At 40.6% G+C, this 19,533-nt stretch overlaps 1 protein-coding gene across 1 annotated transcript in view; it reads right to left on the minus strand.

Moving 5' to 3' along the window:
- LOC137912760 (CUB and sushi domain-containing protein 3-like) overlaps positions 1-19,533 on the minus strand; it is a 179,198-nt gene that overhangs the window by 42,692 nt on the left and 116,973 nt on the right. The window contains exons 38-49 of the mRNA XM_068756901.1: positions 17,859-17,977; positions 16,407-16,476; positions 14,151-14,267; positions 13,710-13,919; positions 12,929-13,117; positions 11,938-12,115; positions 8,463-8,608; positions 7,842-7,922; positions 7,068-7,181; positions 2,889-3,077; positions 2,340-2,486; positions 950-1,138 (exon numbers count right to left, since the gene is read on the minus strand). Of these exons, the coding sequence (XP_068613002.1) occupies positions 950-1,138; positions 2,340-2,486; positions 2,889-3,077; positions 7,068-7,181; positions 7,842-7,922; positions 8,463-8,608; positions 11,938-12,115; positions 12,929-13,117; positions 13,710-13,919; positions 14,151-14,267; positions 16,407-16,476; positions 17,859-17,977 (1,749 nt within the window). The remainder of the gene's footprint in view (positions 1-949; positions 1,139-2,339; positions 2,487-2,888; positions 3,078-7,067; positions 7,182-7,841; positions 7,923-8,462; positions 8,609-11,937; positions 12,116-12,928; positions 13,118-13,709; positions 13,920-14,150; positions 14,268-16,406; positions 16,477-17,858; positions 17,978-19,533) is intronic.

Below are 19,533 nucleotides of genomic sequence, written 5' to 3' on the forward strand. Positions count from 1 at the left end.
AACTTTATTCACGTTTCCTCTGTGCTGAATTAACTCTGTTTGTGTTCTCTGCAAACTCTGATTCTGTTGCACAACACAATGCTGCAGATAATTTCCCTTGATCCTTGACAGGCACTAAACACTTTTCTAAGCTAGAGATGGAAAGTTTCAGTGATGGAAAATGGAATTGTTCATCAAAGCTTGGAAGGTCAGTGGGCCTGAAGCATTACTTTAGGTCAGTATGAGATGAGTGAGCCAAAAGCAACAGATTAGTAGGCTATAGGCATATGTTATATCACAGAATATGGATTGAAAGAAATTAAGAATCTGACACACTGTTATGCATTCGCCACCATCTAGCAGATAGCAGATGGAAAGCATCTGCATGAATGCATTATTTATTTTCACTTTTAAAAGCTGTGTGCAATTACCAAACTGACGGGATTAATTACAGGTGTGAATGTGTTATTAAATCATTTTTAAGTGCACGGCATACATATTTTGATTTCACAGCATCATCAGGAAATGCATTTGAGCATGCCATCTGTTGCAGTTCTCTGCAGTGTGTATGTGGGTGAGTGTGTCTGAGTTAGGGCATGCAATCAAGCGCATATCAAATACACACATTTCACATGTGTGCCACAAAGAACACAATTAGCTGAGAGACAGATAACAGCGGCAGACACTGCATGCTAATGGGAAGTTAGCCAAAGTAATTTGAAGTAGTGGAAATTGACAGAAGGGGAGGGGGGGATTTCTGTTTCGCTTCCACCTGACAGGGTACCAGTTCTCAATCAGGCCGGATTCAGTTCAGTTGTTAATAACACTGGAATGGAGCTTGAGCTCGGAAACTCAGGTGCCCTAAACGCCTGTCTACCTGCTGAGCATGAGGCAGGTGCAGTTACCAGAGGAACACAAAAAGCCAGTCTGAAAGTTAGAAATAAAAGGCTGCCAGGGCCAATATGCTCACCTTGACATGCAGGAACCAGCGTGTCCCAAGCGTAGTAGCCATAGGTGGTCCTTTTGCACACAGCTGTGGCCTTTCCAATCAGCTTGTACCCTCTGTCGCAAGCCCAGCGCACCATGCTGTTCAGATGACCCCCGGTCTGGCTCACCACAAAGCCGTGTTGAGGGGAGTCTGGTGTACTGCAGTACATTGCTACAATAGATTGAGAAATAAAAGAACATGAGCGAAGATGAAGATGAGAGGTGAGGCAAGTGATGGGAGAGAGAGAGAAGATGAGAATGACAAGTGGATAGAAGAGAGCAGATATTAAAAGATGAGGAAAAAATGAAGCAGAGAAAAGGTATTAACAGAGCTCCTATAAAGAAAGACGCAGGTGAATAGTTTTAGTCACAGTAAGGCTTCATTTTAAATGCAGAGAGATAATGAGGGAAAATGCCTGAGGAGTGTCACATCTTTTTAGCACTCGGGCTGTGTGCAAGTCCTCACTACTGCTATTCCTCTCTGGCCTTTGGGAATGCAGATATTCAATTTGCTTCAACACATGCAGTGGTGGTGCTTCTGCCAGTTATTTGTTCCTTAGTCTTTCTTTGTCTCATCTTACAGCTTACAGAAGAAAAGCAAAATGTGATTTCCAGAACACGAGCACAGAGTAGCCGACCGAATAGGAAATCCAAGAGAGGGCTGCGAGCTTCACAAACGCTCTCAAACATTCCCTCAATTCAGTATGGAGATGAGCGTTAGCAAAGGATCCAAGATGAAAAGACACTGGAGTTTACGTCAGATCCTGTTCAAGTCAGTCAAGTCAAGGAAGTTTCCCTACAAAATTCATCACACTGACTTGCTTTAATTTGACACTCTCCTCTATTAAATATAATGGAGACACATCATGAAAAATTAATGTCTTTTGTGCTTTTTCATTATTATTGATGCATTTCAAATGGAAAAAAAAGATCCCCTACGCCCCCCCTGCTTTGCACTACTTTCTTTATGAAAGAGCCAATTAAGAATTTAAAGCCTTTTTAAATTAAAGAACGCAAAAACCTTCGAGTGTCTTTAATCCCATCTCATGGATTTTGTGTGTGACAGCACCTGCTATTGTAGGCATTAACATTTCTGGGGAAAATCAAAGTAATTTGGAATAAAGTTCAATAAATATTATCAGCAAAAATATCACAGCATGCTGACAAAAATCATGGGGTCACATTGTTCCCACAGCAAAGAATGGCAATTAATATTTGCCCTTTTGTGGTGTTCAATTAGAATGCTTCTATAAATACCAGTGCCTTGCATTGTTAACCCATGACTTTTATCACTTTTATGCGGCTTATAAATAAATATCCACTAATAAAAAGGAGAATATGATTATAAGCTGGATACATACTTTGATACTCACCCACGTAAGTGATGTGGAAACCCCGTCGGTTGGTGCCGTGGTCAGAAGACCAGCGCAGCAGGAGCTGGTGGCCTGAGGTGGTCAGGTTAAACGGCGTTTCAATGTCACCGCTGAGCGACGCCATGCTCTGGCTGTAGATGTTGGGACCTGAGCACACGTACACACACACATATATAATTTATCAGAAAGAAAGACCTACAGTTGGTCAAAATAAGCCAGTCTGCCCAGGGCAGCTGTGGCTACAATAGTAGCTTCACCACTACCAAGTATGGAGCGAATAAATAATGCACTATGTAAAGCATCTTTGGGTGTCGAGAAAAGCCCTATATAAAACCAATGCATTATTAGAAATGTGGACACTCTTCCCTTTTGTTGTTATATATATATCATCATATACCATCATGCCAACATACGGAAAGGTCTTTTTTAATATTGGCCTTTCTTACAAGTAATCAGACTTTTATATAAAATGTATTGGATTTTCTCTTGTTTTTTGCTTGCAAAAATTCTACCAAAAAACACAGATGTGAAACTTCCAGTAAAACTCACCATCAAATATTTCTAAGATATCAAACTCCTTTTCTGTCTGGAAGAGCTCAAAGTGAAGAGTGACGTTGTAGCCCTTCTCCACGTTGATCAACCAGGAGCACATCTGGAGATTGGGGTAGTTGTCAGGGTATCCTGGGCTCAAGATCACCCCCGTTGAGTCAAAACGCACCTCATGGGCTGGACACTGGACTGAGAGTAATAAGGTATAAGTTAAGAATAAGGCAGCATTAGAGGAAGGATGAAGGGGCCGAACAGCAGACAGACGAGGAGACCAAAAAAACAAAAAACCAGAAGGTATAGGATGGGACATTAAAGCAGAATTAGAAAAAAGGCAAGATGGGGTGAGAACTGGTTTCCCATTCCTTGCTTTTACACAGTGACAGAAAAATTGCATTGGAAAAATAACAATTCCTAAAAACAATTACATCTCAACCAGACAGATATTGCACCCAAGGCTGAGCTGGTGAATCCGCCGTTGTCACCAGGCTCCCCTGATATCCATCTATCAAATAATAAAACTCAGTGGGTGAGACAGCTTACTTTGTATGGAAAAATGGTGCTGCATGTGAGGCTGTGAATTATTCTTATGTGTGTCTTCAATTGTATCGGTTCATAGAATGCCCTTCATTTCCCGAAAGCTGGCATGTCTAAAATTATGACAGCACTCATTTCCTTTTTTTTGTTTCTTTACAGCTGGTAACGGAATTTTCTTTTCTGCACCACTAGAGAGGAAACATGACGCATATGAAAGGTTAATGCAAACAACCGTTAGAGATTAAAAGGTCACTGGTAGCAATCAGACATACCGGTACATAAAAGAAAAAAGAAGTGAAGAGGGACGGAGCCGCAACACAATGCAGTATCACTATACCCACTGATTATTCAATGCAGAATTTTAAACTAGTACAGTATGTGTAAAATATTTGCTAATTAACAATACGTTTCTTACATCAGACAATACACCATGAGCCCTTTGTTGTAACAAGGGTCAAAACAATTCAAGACAAGAAAGTAAATACTATACTATAGCATGGTAGAGTCAATATTTATAGATAAAGTGAGGATTATCCATTAAGAAGGCACCAAGTAATGACTGACTCTATTCACACATTAATATGACACAGCAATACTTATTCAGTAGCATTGCTTGACTGTGAAACATGATCAATATTTGCCAGTGAAGAAATTCCTTGTCAGCTGCTTTTGTTTGTTGCATTTCTCAAAGCAGTGTCACGTTTTTTATTTATTTCCAATCACTCAGCTCTCTTCTTCTTCTGAAATGCTCTGTATAGGGCATATACTGTCGAAAAGGTACGGATGAGTGCTGGCATGTATCGCTCTGTGCATAAGCCAGTAACTGTGAATTGTTGCCCAGCAATGTGCAGCCAGAATTTCCTTTTAGTTAATGAAAATGATAAAAATGCACAATTATATGTTTTACAGGCCATTACCAACACACATGCAATGACCTCCGAAGAGCATGTTTTTTCACCCATGAAAATCTCAACGCTATAATTTCAATTGTCATTTTCTTATAAGAAGAACTGCTGAAATACTGCGTAAATTAAATGCGGATGCATCTATCTGTCAAGTATTTCTTTCTGAAAAATACCCCACCCTCTTATTTGCTTCATAAACTAGGGCAACAACAGTTTATCAAGCAATATTTTATTCTTTATTGAAGTGTGTTACTTCAAACTTTAGGTGCGAAGATCATAAAACCTAATTATGTGTGTTATTAAACTGTTATAAACTAGACATATACGGCAGCTGTGGTGCAAGGATGGCGACATGTTGTCAGTCACATAAATAAATGCTCACAAAATAAGGAGTTAGGTCTAAAATTGATCTTCATCCCATTTTCATCTCACAGACACATGAAAATCAATGGTGAAGTCAAGATGAAAATGGCAACATTTAATGGGTTAGCCTCGAACTCAACGTGGCAGATGGCTTACCAACCAAACACTGCAGCAACTCAAGTCAATTATCCTTGATCAAAGCTATACTGCGTAACCTTCCTCGTAGACTTTCATTTAGACAGCGTCTCTGTGAATGTCTTCAAATGCAGGCATTTGGGAGTGGATGTCCCTCGCCATGCAAGGACACTTCAGTGTTATCGCATAAGCACAAAATGACAATTAGCAGAGGGGTTATAGGCAAAAAAAAGCAGAATGAGGGGGGACACAGGAGAGAGCTTCGTCCGGCCTCATTGGCATGCTGCCGACAGGAAACGTCCCTTTTCAAGCCAGCTGTAGCACTCGACTGGAAGAATAGCAGGTCTGCTCAGAATACATGCTGAACTTTACATGTCCCAAGGAGAGCAATTACTCTCCGACCACCATTGGCACAAGGACATAACCCATCCAACACAAAAAAATTAATGAATTCTTGAATACAATAATGAGAGGTGATCCATGAAAAGGAAAAACTCAAAATGACTAACCCACATGTTCCAAAATAGCATGCGAATGTAATGCTCAAGGCAGGCTTCAAAAAACTACTTTATATACCCCCCCCCCACACACACACACACGCCACTGGAATGCACCAGAAAGTACGCTGAGGTACCAGCGTCTGCACTTTGATTAACTTTTCACTTTCTGATATACAAATAATTGCCTGAAGCAAGAAATCAACTGAGAAACAGGATTCCGTGCTGCCAGAGTATTCTCAACATGCTTTTTCCACCTGGATTTGGCTGGTTAATTTATTAAACACCATTAAATAATTCCATGTACGGAATGCAAGCTTTTAGTTGAGGAGCTGGCAGAGCGCTAAGCAGTCGGTAAGGTGAGCTGGTAGGATCAACACAAAAGGAAATTTCATACAGCGGGTTCTCTCGAGTGAAAGACAATAATAGTCTTCCAGATATAGTGCGGCTGATCTGCTTAGTTGTTCGCTTCTGAACAAATGATAAAATAAAACATTACAAAGCACCTTATTCCATCATCACGTTTAATGTGACTCCACACAGGTATGCTGTACGCAATGATGCCTGGATCCCTTTCTTTTCTCTGCCTTATGTAACAAGCAACAGACAAAAGCTGCAAGATTTCAGAGAACATTTCATCTCATAATATATAAATTAATATATATCTGTTTGTTTGTTTTCTGGATCAGCAGTAACTGGACCTGGTTAAGCTTAGCCATCTGCTTGTTGCTTTACTTCCAGGCTTTTCCTGTGAGTAAAATCAGCAAAATTCCTCTTGCTACATGCAGCAAAACGAGGTCTGGTGCAAAAATCCTACAGGGGGAACAACCGGGATATCGATTCCGATGTCAAATTCTGTGGTAAGAGCCGGTAATCATCAAATCTCGAGTCCTATTCAGTGATACTTTATGAAAGCAGGCTCTGCGTTTGTCTTGTATCTATTATGCATTGATCACACATCCAATGCAATTACTCACAGCTCCTAGAAATAAAAAGAAGTACTCATCAATTCAAGACTTGTAGACAAAGGACTTCAGGGTCCTTCAAAAGATGCCTATCCACTGGGAATAGAAGGTTTCAGAGTGCTCTGATATATCGGCACGGCAGCCAAACACATTTGCGATGCAAATAACATAGATGCTCCTTTTTCCTTTGTGTCCTGATTGAAAATCTCTCTTCTTGAAATAGGAAGATGTTTACATCAATCAAACCCATGTGGCCATTTGCTCTGGAATTTAGAGGTTAGACTGAAGCTCTGATTTCTCCCCGACTAGAAAAAGCACAGCCATCTTTGGCCTCTGTCTACCTTGCTGCATACCGTAGTAACACACTTGCCATATACACTTGCTGAGCTCTAATCTGTTTCATACTGATCCTTCACAGTCAAGCGCTTGTTCCTGGGGAGTGTAGGTCTATGATCTTTGGTCAGTATAATTCCGAGTCTGTGAGTTTTGATGAATTACAATCGAGATTTTGTTTGCCAAGAGCCTGCTAGAAGGAGCCCCGCTGCCAGGCTGTTAAATGATGCATCAACAGTGGGGGCTGTTCATCGTACCCAACCTTGGCTGAGATGTGTCAAGCACACACACAGAAGATGGATGCACACTCACATAGACATATATGCAGCTGCAAACAAAGACAGAAAAAACTGGAATATACTCACAAACTTAAAGACACAAATATTTATGAAGTCATACAAGAGCATGAAAACATATCCAAAAACTCACACACTGAATGAAACCAACCTTGACACACTGGCGGGGGTCCGTCCATCTGGAGCCTCTCTCCAAGTCGACAGGTCAGAATCTCACTGCCCACCAAGGTGAAGCCTGGCAGGCATGAGTATCGGATAATGTCCCCTGCGGGGTCATTTACACACACACACGCACACACACACACACACACACACACACGCACACACACACACACACACACACACACACAACACAAACATATCCATCCATTCATCCACCCAACCACAAACACACACATCCCCACAGAGCTGTGTTAATAAAAACCCACTACACTACTACACAGTAGTCAACTACACACTTTGCAATGAGGACTGACATCCTGGTTGCCGGTCGGAGCTGAAGCCACGTCATTGCGTTACAAGCACAGACTCACAAGGATATAAAATACGGCAGACACTGGCAACATGATTTTAACTTCTGATTCTCGTCTGACAGCAAAAATACAAAGCACTTCGATGGAGAGCTAATTATCCCCGCCGTCAAGGAATGTGAGAAAATATGGGAGATTTAATATACAAACAAAATGTTTACTGTGAGAAACTAAAGACAAACAGGAAATACAAAAATGGTTTCGCTAGAGAAATAAATTATTCATTGACAGGATAATTAATTAATTAATTAATGGACAAATCCATCTGATACGTCCATTCACATTTTTCTGCTCTGTCCAGGGCTGTCAAAGCAAATTACCTTACGTCTGGTGCAAATTAATTTGATTTAGCGTTGTTCATTGGCAGTAAACAAGCAAAATAAAACAAGACAAACCTATTTCAAACTCGTCATCATCAGTTAGGATCGTGGCGTTGGCGACAGGTTGAGGCGGCTGACATGCTCTCAGCTGGTATGCTGTCGGGACAGAACAAAGAGTGAAATCAGCGATAGTGCCGCGTGTGCACTCAAGTATAGGAGGGAGAGTATTTTATATTCACTCAGGGCATTCTTTACACCCTCATCTCACCGAAACTTGATTAGATAATAAATTGCCACCTTACACTGTTCATGATCATCAAAAACCAATCACTAATTTAGCTAAAATATGGGACATTTTATTATTAATCAGCCTCTTTTCAAAAGGGGTGTTTTAATAGCTCAGAAGAAAAATAGGCATGAGATGGGATTAATCATTTATCACTGCACAGAATGGGATGCAGCGCCACATGACAAAACGGCAAGGGCTAAATAATGACTCGTAAAAAAAGGACGATGAAAGGCATTATATATTAAATTATATACAGACACCGGCACAATATGCTTCTGTTACTTTACAGACTTTATTGGTACAGCAAGGTCTCAGCAATGTGAAGAACTGAAGATCTCAGTGATTAAGGGTCGTTACAGCATTGCACAATAAGGTCTTTACTTAGTCATTATCAAAAGGGAGGTTACCGTAATAACGCAGCACAAAGAAGCCACTGGTGCTGAAGTCGCTGTGGAACTTGATGAGGATCTGATTGGCGGTGGTGGACACGCCTTCCTGTACGGAGTTACCGCTGAACTGACCGATTTGAGGCGAGGCCTGGTCAGGTCCATCCCTGATACAGATACATGGAGAAATCAAAAGCTTGTGAGGGATAGGAGTGAAAAATATAGCAAAAACACTGAAGGAAAGATTTCAGAGATATCCCACACGATTTGAAAATAAACATCAGTAATAATCTGGGAGGAAAAATAACATGTAGTTATCTTCAATCAGTCTTGTCGACCCAGCCGCCATTACGAACATCCAAGAAAACGTTCTGCATTAATCTGGTGTCAAACGAGTTCTTGAGCGTATGTTAACTGATGTAGTATAGCGCTGAAACATTTGCTCCCTTCAAGCCATCTTTAATATTGATAGGGTATGAAAAGGCATGGGTGGGGATAAACAAATCAATGAAGTGAAACAAAAATCAAAGAATTCTCCAAAAATTTGCACAAACTCCCCCCTCCCCCCGTCTCCTTTACTTTAAATCCTGCTCAAGACCATTAATATTCTTAAGGTGTTTGTGCAAAATGAGGGTGTTTGTTTATCACTCTGCTTCAGCCCTCACAACCCCGGGGGGGGGGGGGGGGGGGGGTTAGAAAGTGTATGGATGCTTATCACAAGATCCTAAAGCTCTTTAATGGAATAAGATGACGTATAAGAAGCTGTAGCCCTGGGAACAGAAATGTTATTGAATCGCAATGACCTTCAGAGCTTCTCTCTTGATGCGAGGGAGGCAGAGTCAGCTGTTATCTGTAACGGGTTCAATGACATGCCCATGTGTTGTAAGCCTGTAGTATGTGACACATGTCTTGGACAATACTTGATTTTCTGCTGTTTTTCAGGACATAGCTCAAGCCATGATTACCTTCAACTCAATGAGGTAATTGAAAGCAATTTTGATAGAATGACATTTTAAGAGAAGTTCGTTCATAAAGACAAAACCTTTCCTTTTTTATTCAGTATTATATTTACACCTCAAATTCATGTTCAATCTTATTTTCCTGATATGGTAGTCTGGGGCAGTCGATTGGGGTATCAGCTGCTCTTATCAGCTGATCACGTCTTTCCAACAGCACGACAACACGGCTTCATTGTCATTAAAGTTGCCAATCATAAGAAAGGTAAAGTAAAGCAGAGTGCCTTTGACTCCGTGAAGAGTCAAAGGCACTCTGCTGCCAAAGGCTTGCTGTCAAAATACTTACGTAATTTGCTGTAACACACCCAAGCCTCAACAGATTGAATTAGATTAATTTGATTTTTGTATTTATGCAATATTGCATCTCAGTTTTATCAAGTATATAATTCACTCAATATACAAAATAAAATTAAATGTGATTCCTGTCATATTAATTAACTACACATGAAAATAGTTTCTAAAATAATTTTCAGGAGATTTATGATGTCACCACATGCACCCTATTCCAACATTGACATTACCTTGTCAATTTCTCCATATCCAATACCCCAAGGTTGATGCAAGGATGGATGAATGGCTGCAGAGCGATAATAGAACTTGTCATCTACAGTGAAGCCATTTATGAGGCATGCATTAGCTGGGGAATGCAGAGAACACAGCGGTATCTCTACCAGTGAGAGCAGAGGAGAAATTTTATTTGTAAGAATATTGTCAATACCTGCATTTAAATCAAGTAGCCTAAATACATTTGGGTACAGTGTGCTACTTTGTTCTGAGGGTTAATGGTAGAAGACTGCACAATCAAATATATATATATATATTTTGGGCACTTTTAGGTCGCTCCGGGCATATTACCATGAATGATGTACACTGCGTACTTTTTTTTATGTGTGTGTAATATATTATATATTTAAAAAAAGTGTTATTGCTGTTTCATTCAAAAGTGACCAGCAAAATGGAAGACACAGTCAGGCAGGCAAATGAAATGTTGCTATCAGGGGACGAATTGTTTATGTTCTATTTCACTTGCAAAGATTCAATGAATGGTGGCCCCAGATGCTGTCAGCTCCTTGACTGCCTGAGGCACACTGCACCATAAAGAAGATGCACAATGGAGAGGGTGAGATGGACAGATGCTGATGTGGTAACCAGCAGGTCATATAAAATTGTTTACTGCTGTTAAATTGTTTTTCTAGAAGCGAAGTTTCTGTCAGCAAATGCATAAAGCTGATGTTTTTAATGCTTTTACATATGTCCTCCCTGAAGTGTTGGGGTTCAGTGTACTTCACTTTAAAGCAACACAGTACATTGTGTAAGCATAAGTCGATGGTTGTCAGCTCATCTAATGTGTCTGAAAAGCTGTGAGCAGAATACGTCCAACAGAAATGTGACACAAACACCTTTTAGTTTCTAAATTTACCGTGTCCCAGTTTTCTCTTGTTATTGAAATGAAAAGAGAAAAAATTCACCTCGATACAACCAGTTTTCTCTTGTTATTGCAATGAAAAGAAAAAATATTCACCTTGATACATAAAGTTTTCTAATAATCCCCCGTTTCTTCTGTAGTGAAACAATAAAACTTCAGTCTTCAGATCTTTGGAAGCAGCACTTTCAGCAACGAATAGAATACGGTACGCACTTGGTAGCGACTTTAACAAGATTATATTTTGTGGCTCACTGCTTTGTATTATTATCAAAATATCTGAGCAATTTGTAAAGCTGAGGAAGAACAGTAGATGAAAAAAACAAAATGTACACAATGTACACTACACAATATACACATATAAATCTTATTAGGAGGGGGAGTTGCTGCTGGACACATTCTGAGTGCTTTTCTAGTTTGATCTGTTTTGAAAAGAATGCATCAGTAGCATCTAACTCGATTAAATTTTACATTTAGTTTACATCACCATGTGGATTTACACCATCCACATAGTGATCTGGATCATCACCAAAAGGTTCTAAATTGTTCTTGGAATCTTTATACACCAACCATGAAACGTAAAAGTGAATCAGAGTTGATTCACTTTTGAATTTTTAACTGATTTTTAAATCCATAAATTGAGTCATCAATGTTAAAAAATAATATTTTTTGGATGAAACTTGGTGGTGAGATAGACACCCCCATCCTACATGACTGTCAAATTCCATAAACATTGGTCAATAATCAACCAAGATATTGAGGAACAAATTTTGAAGCTCCATTGACTGCAATTTTAAAAACAATGTCAAACTGATCCAGAATCCAGGATCTCTTCTGGATTGTCACCAAAATCATTCGTTCCCGCTAGCATTCCTAACATGTCATCCAGATTCATCCAGAGCATCTTGTGTTATATTGCTAACAGAAGGACGGACGGACAGACAAGACAGCCGTCACCGATTAAATAACCTCCGCCTCAACTTCACGGAGGTAAAAATTATTGTTTCCCCATAATCGCTAATGCATTTCTGCATGCAGCTCTATAATAAGAGCTTACCACACAGTGATGTAGTCGTAGATTGGCTCCGTATTGATGACAGAGAAATTGATGTAGATGCCATAACCAGGAGAGACTCTGACAGTCCACATGCAGTCCTGGAAATGTGGATACTCGGCTGGGTGTCCAGGAGAATAAATCGTGCCATTCATAGATGTTGTATTTCCACCACAGAGAGCTGGAGGAAAGAAAGAAAGTCAGAGAGGTAGAATAAAAGAAAAAGCCAGCTTTTTTTTTTTTTTTTTACCTCAACTCATAACATTTGTTTGTAAGGTGCCACTAATTGTTGAGAAAACAAGCCGTAACAGCTTGTTATTGGGTTACCACTGTGACACGAGGGGAGGTGGAGGTTCACCAGTTAGATAAAACTGCAGGGGATGCTACTTACAACAAACGTAACATAAAAAAGACAGAAAGATATCTTTAGAGTAAAACTAGGCACCACTGCCTCAGACACGGCTGTGAATGTGAATTTGAATATGTTACTGCCTCACTTAACTGATGACAGGAATGCCAGAATTTATCGTACCTGAAAAAAAATCTGATGAGTCTCCTTGAAATTTACAATAGAGCCAGGCGTAATCAGCTTCGTAATAAAGGCTTGCAAATGCTCCGTATATCATTTTAACGGGCTACATCAGTTTATAGTTTGGTAACGTGGCGCTGCATCGGCAGTAAAACCGAGTCAAATGCTTAAATGTGCTTGAACAAAGGACAGGACTAAAAACAGACTGAAGAACCTATGTTTTTGGAGCTGGAAAAGCATCTATATCTTTACTTACTAGTCGGCTTATAAGTAAGTATAACGTAGGACACATTTATTTAGTTCTTTTCTGTTTGGGAAAAGAAGCAAGAGTGAAAACGCTTTCTTATGATTGGTAACAGTTTGTTGATATTGAGTGAGTCATTTATACTTTTTTTCCCCACAGTCTCTCAGCACATGAACAACACTGCCAATACAAATCCTGCTGTGTTCTTAAAGGACAGTCACCTTCACAGCGAGGTATGGGGTGATTCCAGTTTCTGCTGACTCCGTGCAGACATGTAAGGGATGGCTCTCCAAGCAAGGTGTAACCCAGAAGGCACTCAAAGGAAATGGTCATTCCCACGCTGTAGTCCAGGCCGATTACGATGCCATTACGAAACGGCCTTGGGTCAGGACACCTCTGTAGCTCATATGCTAGGGAAACGAAACCCAGTCACTCCAGATTAATTTCATGAGAGGAAGAAAATACTAAAACATTGCTACTCTAATATGAGATAATCTATGATGACATCAATGAACCGATGCTTGGTCTGTGATCTGCTAATCTTGCATCACATAGAAATCGATGCTTCAGACTGCCCATCTATTCTGTCACTGACAGAAAACAATCTTCCTACAGCATTTCCTTTTAAGCCTTGGTCACCTGAACAGTCTGATCATTTCTCTCTCCACTACCACCAAACATTTTGAAAATACAAGGTTGTCACATTGTTAGTTATATCATATTTTTTTTGGGCGTCAGCTTCTGACATCAGATATTTTTTCAAGAATATGCTCTATTGAATACATTGATGGAGGTCAGCATTAATTGTTGCATCTTTATTGTTTATTAGTCTTTTATAGCTGTCAAGTGAAAGATTCTGTTTTGCATCTCTGCTTGTGTCTGTCTCCTGTGTGTGACAGATGCTCATTTGTGCGTTTGTATTAGAATCTTCAACTTTTTCCGCCACGGCAACAATGACACTGCATCTTAACTTCACTTTGAGGATTTGTCTTTGCTCCTCACCCTGATAGACAACGTAGAAGCCAGGCTTGTTCTGGGAGTAGTCACTGTGGAAGAAGAGCGTGGTCTCATGGGTGGTGCTGAACAGAGAGTTCGGCACCACGGGTCCACTGAACCGATCAATCACTGTTCCCGTCTCCAAACTCCCACAGCGCACCTCCAGGTAGTCATGTACCGGCTCAGTGGAGAAGTTCAGAAACTGTAGATGGATCCCTAAAAAGTAGAGAAACAAGAGTGAACGTAAGGAAAAAACAATGAATGGAGCCATTTAAATCATTGGATCATCATAATTGGAGATGGATGGATGGGAGTAGGGTACATAATAATAGTATATACCGGGTAGTTAGATGGAGAGGGCAGCACAGCCGACATTACAGCTAGCAGGACAAAGAAGAAAATGATGGAGGGGGTTGAAGGGTGAGAAAGAGAGAAGGAATGGCATACCAAAGCCAATTGGGAGTTGAACCCTCCAGCTGCAGTCCAGGCTACTCTGGTAATTCCCTGGGAAACCTGGGCTGAGGATGACGCCGTTGAAGGCTGTCATAGAGCCACCGCACTGAGCTGATGGGGATGAAGCAAGGAGGAAAGAAATAACATCACACTTCTTCACCGAACAAATCATTGGGAGAACAAAGAAATTACCAACTACAGAGTGAAATTGGAGATTGAGCAAAGAGAACTGCGTGTGGTTCAGGACGGGAATGATTGGATGTTGAAAAGAGGAAGACTAGCAGAGCGCTTGATATGTGTTAGCCACGTTTGTGCTCTTAGGTATTTGTGTTATATGCTTGTGTGCTGGCAGACTGTGAAATACAAGAGCAGGTTTGTGGGCGAGAGAGAAATTGAAGTGATGCGAGTGGGCTTCACGAGCTTAGGACTGCGGGGTGGGGGTGGGGTGCCATACTTATGTGTTTGAGCATGTCTGCATGTAAATTATAATGCTGTATAAGGGCATCGCTGAAATTATGACACATCCGCACATATTCCTTGTTCACTGGTGCTTTAAATTAAAATAAATGAAGGAGTCAATATTCAATGCAGCACCCCTGCTTTGGCAGTGATTACTTTTCCCCTGCAATGCTCCACATGTCTCCTTTGTGACTGCGTGTTAAAGAATATTTCAGCTTGCTGTGAAGGTTACACTCATCCCCCCTCTCCTGTGGCACATATCCTATTCTTACATTATCACCCGCGTGTAATGCAAGCAAAGCCACGAGCGGCATCAATGTAAACCTGCACTTAAATCCTTCTTCTTTTCCGATTTCTTTCCCAATATGGCTATTTGTGTGGCAAATAGAAGGAATCACAATTTCTTTGGGGACCAAGGCTAGAAGGAAAACAAAACCTCCCATGTTTAATTGTGCTGTTGGTGGTGGTGGTGGGGGAAATGGGCTTGACCTGTTTATGCATGAAATGAACCTGAAGAGAGGAATAAAGGCAGTTACAAAGATGCATGCTCTTTGTCTAAGGTCATGCGATCACTTTGATGTGAGTTTATTAGCAGCAAAATAAATAAAGATCCTGAAGTGTTGAAGGAAGCATGTGCACTCTAAATGAGCAAGGATTTGAACTAATGAGTGAACGCACACATCCAAGAACAGACCCATCAGTAGCTGGGATCAATGTCTGCAGTGTACTGTGGAATCCGTAAGAACCATTTATATGAAGACTGCGGCGGATGTCCGTGTGTTTATGTGTGCCGAAACGGTGTGAGAGCGTGTAAATGTGTAATTGGGGACAGAGGAAAAGTTTTGTAGCAGCTCTTTAGTAATCACTAGAACCTATCACAGGCAATCCATTTAAGGGGAAGTGTCAGGGAAGACTGGAGGCTCTCCTCAGAGGTATCAGAAATCTAAAGATGTACTGAGATAGATGGAGGGAAGTCTTATTGATTTTTAACTGAGGGGGAAAACAGAAAATTCATTCTCCTCATCCTCCAAGCTCTCCACGTTCACCCATCATCCCACAGAAATTATTTCTTTCCCTAACACAATAGAAAATTTTCTGCGAGAGAAAAAAATCTATATATACCTGTACTCAAAAAGTGGACTTTGTGAAGTGTTGACTTGAATAAATACCTTGGTTTCATTAATATGTTGGTGTTAACTTTTAAAACCCAGTGGACTTTAGCAGGTGTAAATTTGAAATGACTATTTGAAGACACAAAATTCACTTGATTTGACACAATGGAACTGTATTGAGTGAATCGCAAAACAGAAGATATTTTTAAAATGTCCTTGAGTTCCCATAGAACAGAACACGCTCAGAATCTCACACCATGAATGTGAAACAATGGGTAAGTGATGTTACTCTCTTCAGTCCTAGTCCAAGAATTAAGTCTGACATTCTTGAGAGATGAGCATCACAGATCCTTATTAATAAAGTGCTGAATTTGATGCAGCGGCTGAAACAGTAATGAAGAAGCATCCATGTTTGAGATGCCAAAGTTCTGTTACTGACTTGTTGGTGGATATGGAGATTTTAAAATATTGAATGGCTAACACAACAATTTGGGGAAACTAATTGATCTCATCTAGATTTAACTGAATTAAGTGAAGCAACAGATTCTAGGATTAAGTGTACAGTGTGGCTGTTTCTCTGCACTGGATGTCACACATATGGCTTGTATTTCTGGAAAATGATTTTACTTCATTGAAATCCTTTATGCTGCCAGTGACAGACGATGGAATAATACATTACCTAAACACAGAGGTACGGGGTAATTCCACCTCCTGACGGGACCAGGCATGCAGGTAATATATGCATTACCCTGTTCAGGAAAACACACAATATAAAATTGTTATCACTTGCAAAATATTGTGTAATAAAACAAAAACCAACACCCACAAAACAAACTGACAGGTGTTTGCAGTACTCTGGATGTTTTCATCTCTGCCCTGTGGATGGTTGGAATTATATAGTCAGATTTATTTTTATTTCTACAAATCTTCTTCTCAAAGCCTTGTAAGTATTTGATGATATCAAAAGAAGAGGGGGAAGTCTAGCTGCTCGTCCCCTGTGGGCTCTGATCCTTGAAAGTGTGAGAGAACGAGAAGACAAAATTCCCCCCTTCCAAGTTCAATTTGCAGACAACTTCAAAGCTTCCACATAACACCACATCATAGATACATTCAAAGCACTACATCTTATTATTATTAATTCTGCACTCTCATTGCCTCTACCACTATCTCAATTATTATATTTCACAATTAATGCGATTAAATGATTGAAGGTAAGCAATCTCATGGTCTACTCCTACCATGAAAATAAGATAATGATTCTAGTTGCACCACTGAAAATACGCAGTCACAACTGAAAGGATTTCTCTTATTGGAGGTGAAAGTAGAGGCTGGAAAAGCATTGAGTAAAACACAGCTTATAATGAGTCTCCTTATCCTTTCAATGTAGTCATGTTTTGAAATGTAGGTAATTGGTTTAAAAAATAAAAGTGGTTGTATTGTATCATATTATCTTGTAGTTATCCATGTACTGTATCACATGCATGTCAAAGCGTGAGTTTCAGTGCCCCATTATACCACTAATATATATGCATTCTCCAAGCAGCACATAATGTACACTGATACAGTAGCATACCTCCAAATAGAGCCCTAAAAAAAAGCCTAGCTGCACTACAAACACCCAGAAGTCTCAGCTATGTCATCTTGCTTCTATGGTGGTTTCCGGACTGTTTCTGAAGTTCTGACAGCCTTAAGATGTGTGTAAGAGGTTGCTGGTCAGTCCAGAGAGAGTGCACAAACAAAGTGAGTGGACGAGATGAGAAGAAACCACAGTGTGGGATGAGAGAGGCGTCTGCTAACACAATTCATCGCCCGTGGCGTTGAAAGGCTCATGACTACAGTATACAGTAAGACAATAAAAAAAGCAAAGTACACAGCCTTTAAAATAGGCTTCTGTGAAATATAAACGCATAAACACTTGGATAGCTCCCCAAGCGTTTGTATTCCCATTTTTCTTTAATATGGCTTCTTCTCTGCTTGCACATACACTAAATACCTACAAAAAAAAGTTTGGGAACTGAACTTCCAGGATATTCCCTTAAATACTTTAATACAGACAGCGAATGATAAGATATGTGTGATAACCATAAGAAAGTTGGACAGCTGTTTACCACTGCTGCACACTTTTACATACCTGTAAAGAGAAGCCCTCATCACACTGGAAGGACACCATATCACCTACAGTGTAACGGCTGCCCACCTTTTGTCCGTTACTGGGAGGCAGAGGTTCTGGGCACGAATCCAAACCTATTGCTTAGGACAGAGTCACAACACACAAGTGTGGACAGCAATCATTCTTCTGCACAATATGTGCAGGAATCAAAGCCTGGAACTGTTCAATGCATTTTAAATTGATTACATTCTTTATCCCTAATCCATTAATCCGTTGTGCATTTAAAGGAACAATTACATTTCATCATGAAATACCAATGGAGAAAAGAGAATAATCAAATTAATTGCATGCATTTTAACATCTAATTACACAGTTTTCCATTTCAATGCCAGCAGTTGCAGTATAATAACCGATCATTTCTTTCTTTAACATTAACAAACTAGGACATTTAAACAAAGCTTTTTTTACTGGCAGGTGTAATCGCATTTCATGATTTCAGACAATTACTGTGAAATTAAAGGCAATCCCTAAGGTATTGCAGGCTAGCGGTATGGAGCTTCACTGGAACAAAATGATTATAATACCACTTGTCTGGTATTTTTATTCTAAAAATAGGGCTGTCAACGTTAATGTACTAACATTTACAATTAATCTGGAAACCTTAATGTTAATTTTGGTTAAACACAAATCAATTAAATCACCAAGTCTGACCCCAATTTCTTTCCATAATTGTCGCACTAATTTTCACTGGGGCGTACTGAGGAGACATGCCTTTGTGGTGAATGGGAAATTTTACTTTGAAAAGCTTCTGGATGGGGGTTTAGGTTTAAAACCTAATTTGCGTGCACATGATGAGCTGTCATTTCCACCAAAGCAGAAGTCTGAAGAATCATCTAGGAAAGCATTTGCAGCAAAGAGACGACCATTCGAGCCTAATGCGCCCTGTGCAGCACACATCATACATACAGACAGTAATCACAGTCACTCTGTGACTTTCCAAGTGCTTTAGCCTTTATTTCAAACACAGTCCTGCAAACACAGCAGAGCTGGAACTTCAGTAAGCCTCTCATAGTCAAGAAGAGAAGTCACTCATCCAGAATGAGCCCATGAGATGGGATTCAGCTCCTCAGCAACTACAGGCAACACTGGCACAACAGAAACACTATTTAGCTCAGGTGAATATAATAGGCTTCCAAATTTAGGAACATGACTGGACCCAAGCAGGAACAATAATATAATCTGATAAGTAAATATATTGTAGCGATCGCGCGAGATCACGTGAGGCGCAATGCATCATGGGAGTGACTGGGTTGTGCTGTTGGCACCAGGAGTGAGAGGGGTGTTGCGTTGAAAGACCCCAGCGTGGCATCCATTTTGCAGTTAAGTTGTCCTGTGTCAATAAAGGCACTTGTTGACGCAAGCTCGATTCCGGTGTGGTTCTTCGCTCGCTACATTGGTGTCAGAAGTGGGACTTCCGACTTCCAGAAGGATGGAGATGGAAATCAACGAACTCGAGCGAGCAGTCAGAGCCATGCTGAAGGCGGACCGGCTTCCCGACGGCTCCAGCGCGCCGAGGCGTCCGCTGCCCCTGCTGGCCGGGCGGGACGCCGCAGCAGACGCACCGAGGCGTCAGCGCCCCCTGCTGGCTGAGCAGGCCGCTGCAACAGAAGCACCAAGGCGTCCACCGCCCCTGCTG

This window comes from Brachionichthys hirsutus, chromosome 3 (genome assembly GCF_040956055.1).
Source record: "Brachionichthys hirsutus isolate HB-005 chromosome 3, CSIRO-AGI_Bhir_v1, whole genome shotgun sequence".
NCBI lineage: Eukaryota > Metazoa > Chordata > Actinopteri > Lophiiformes > Brachionichthyidae > Brachionichthys > Brachionichthys hirsutus.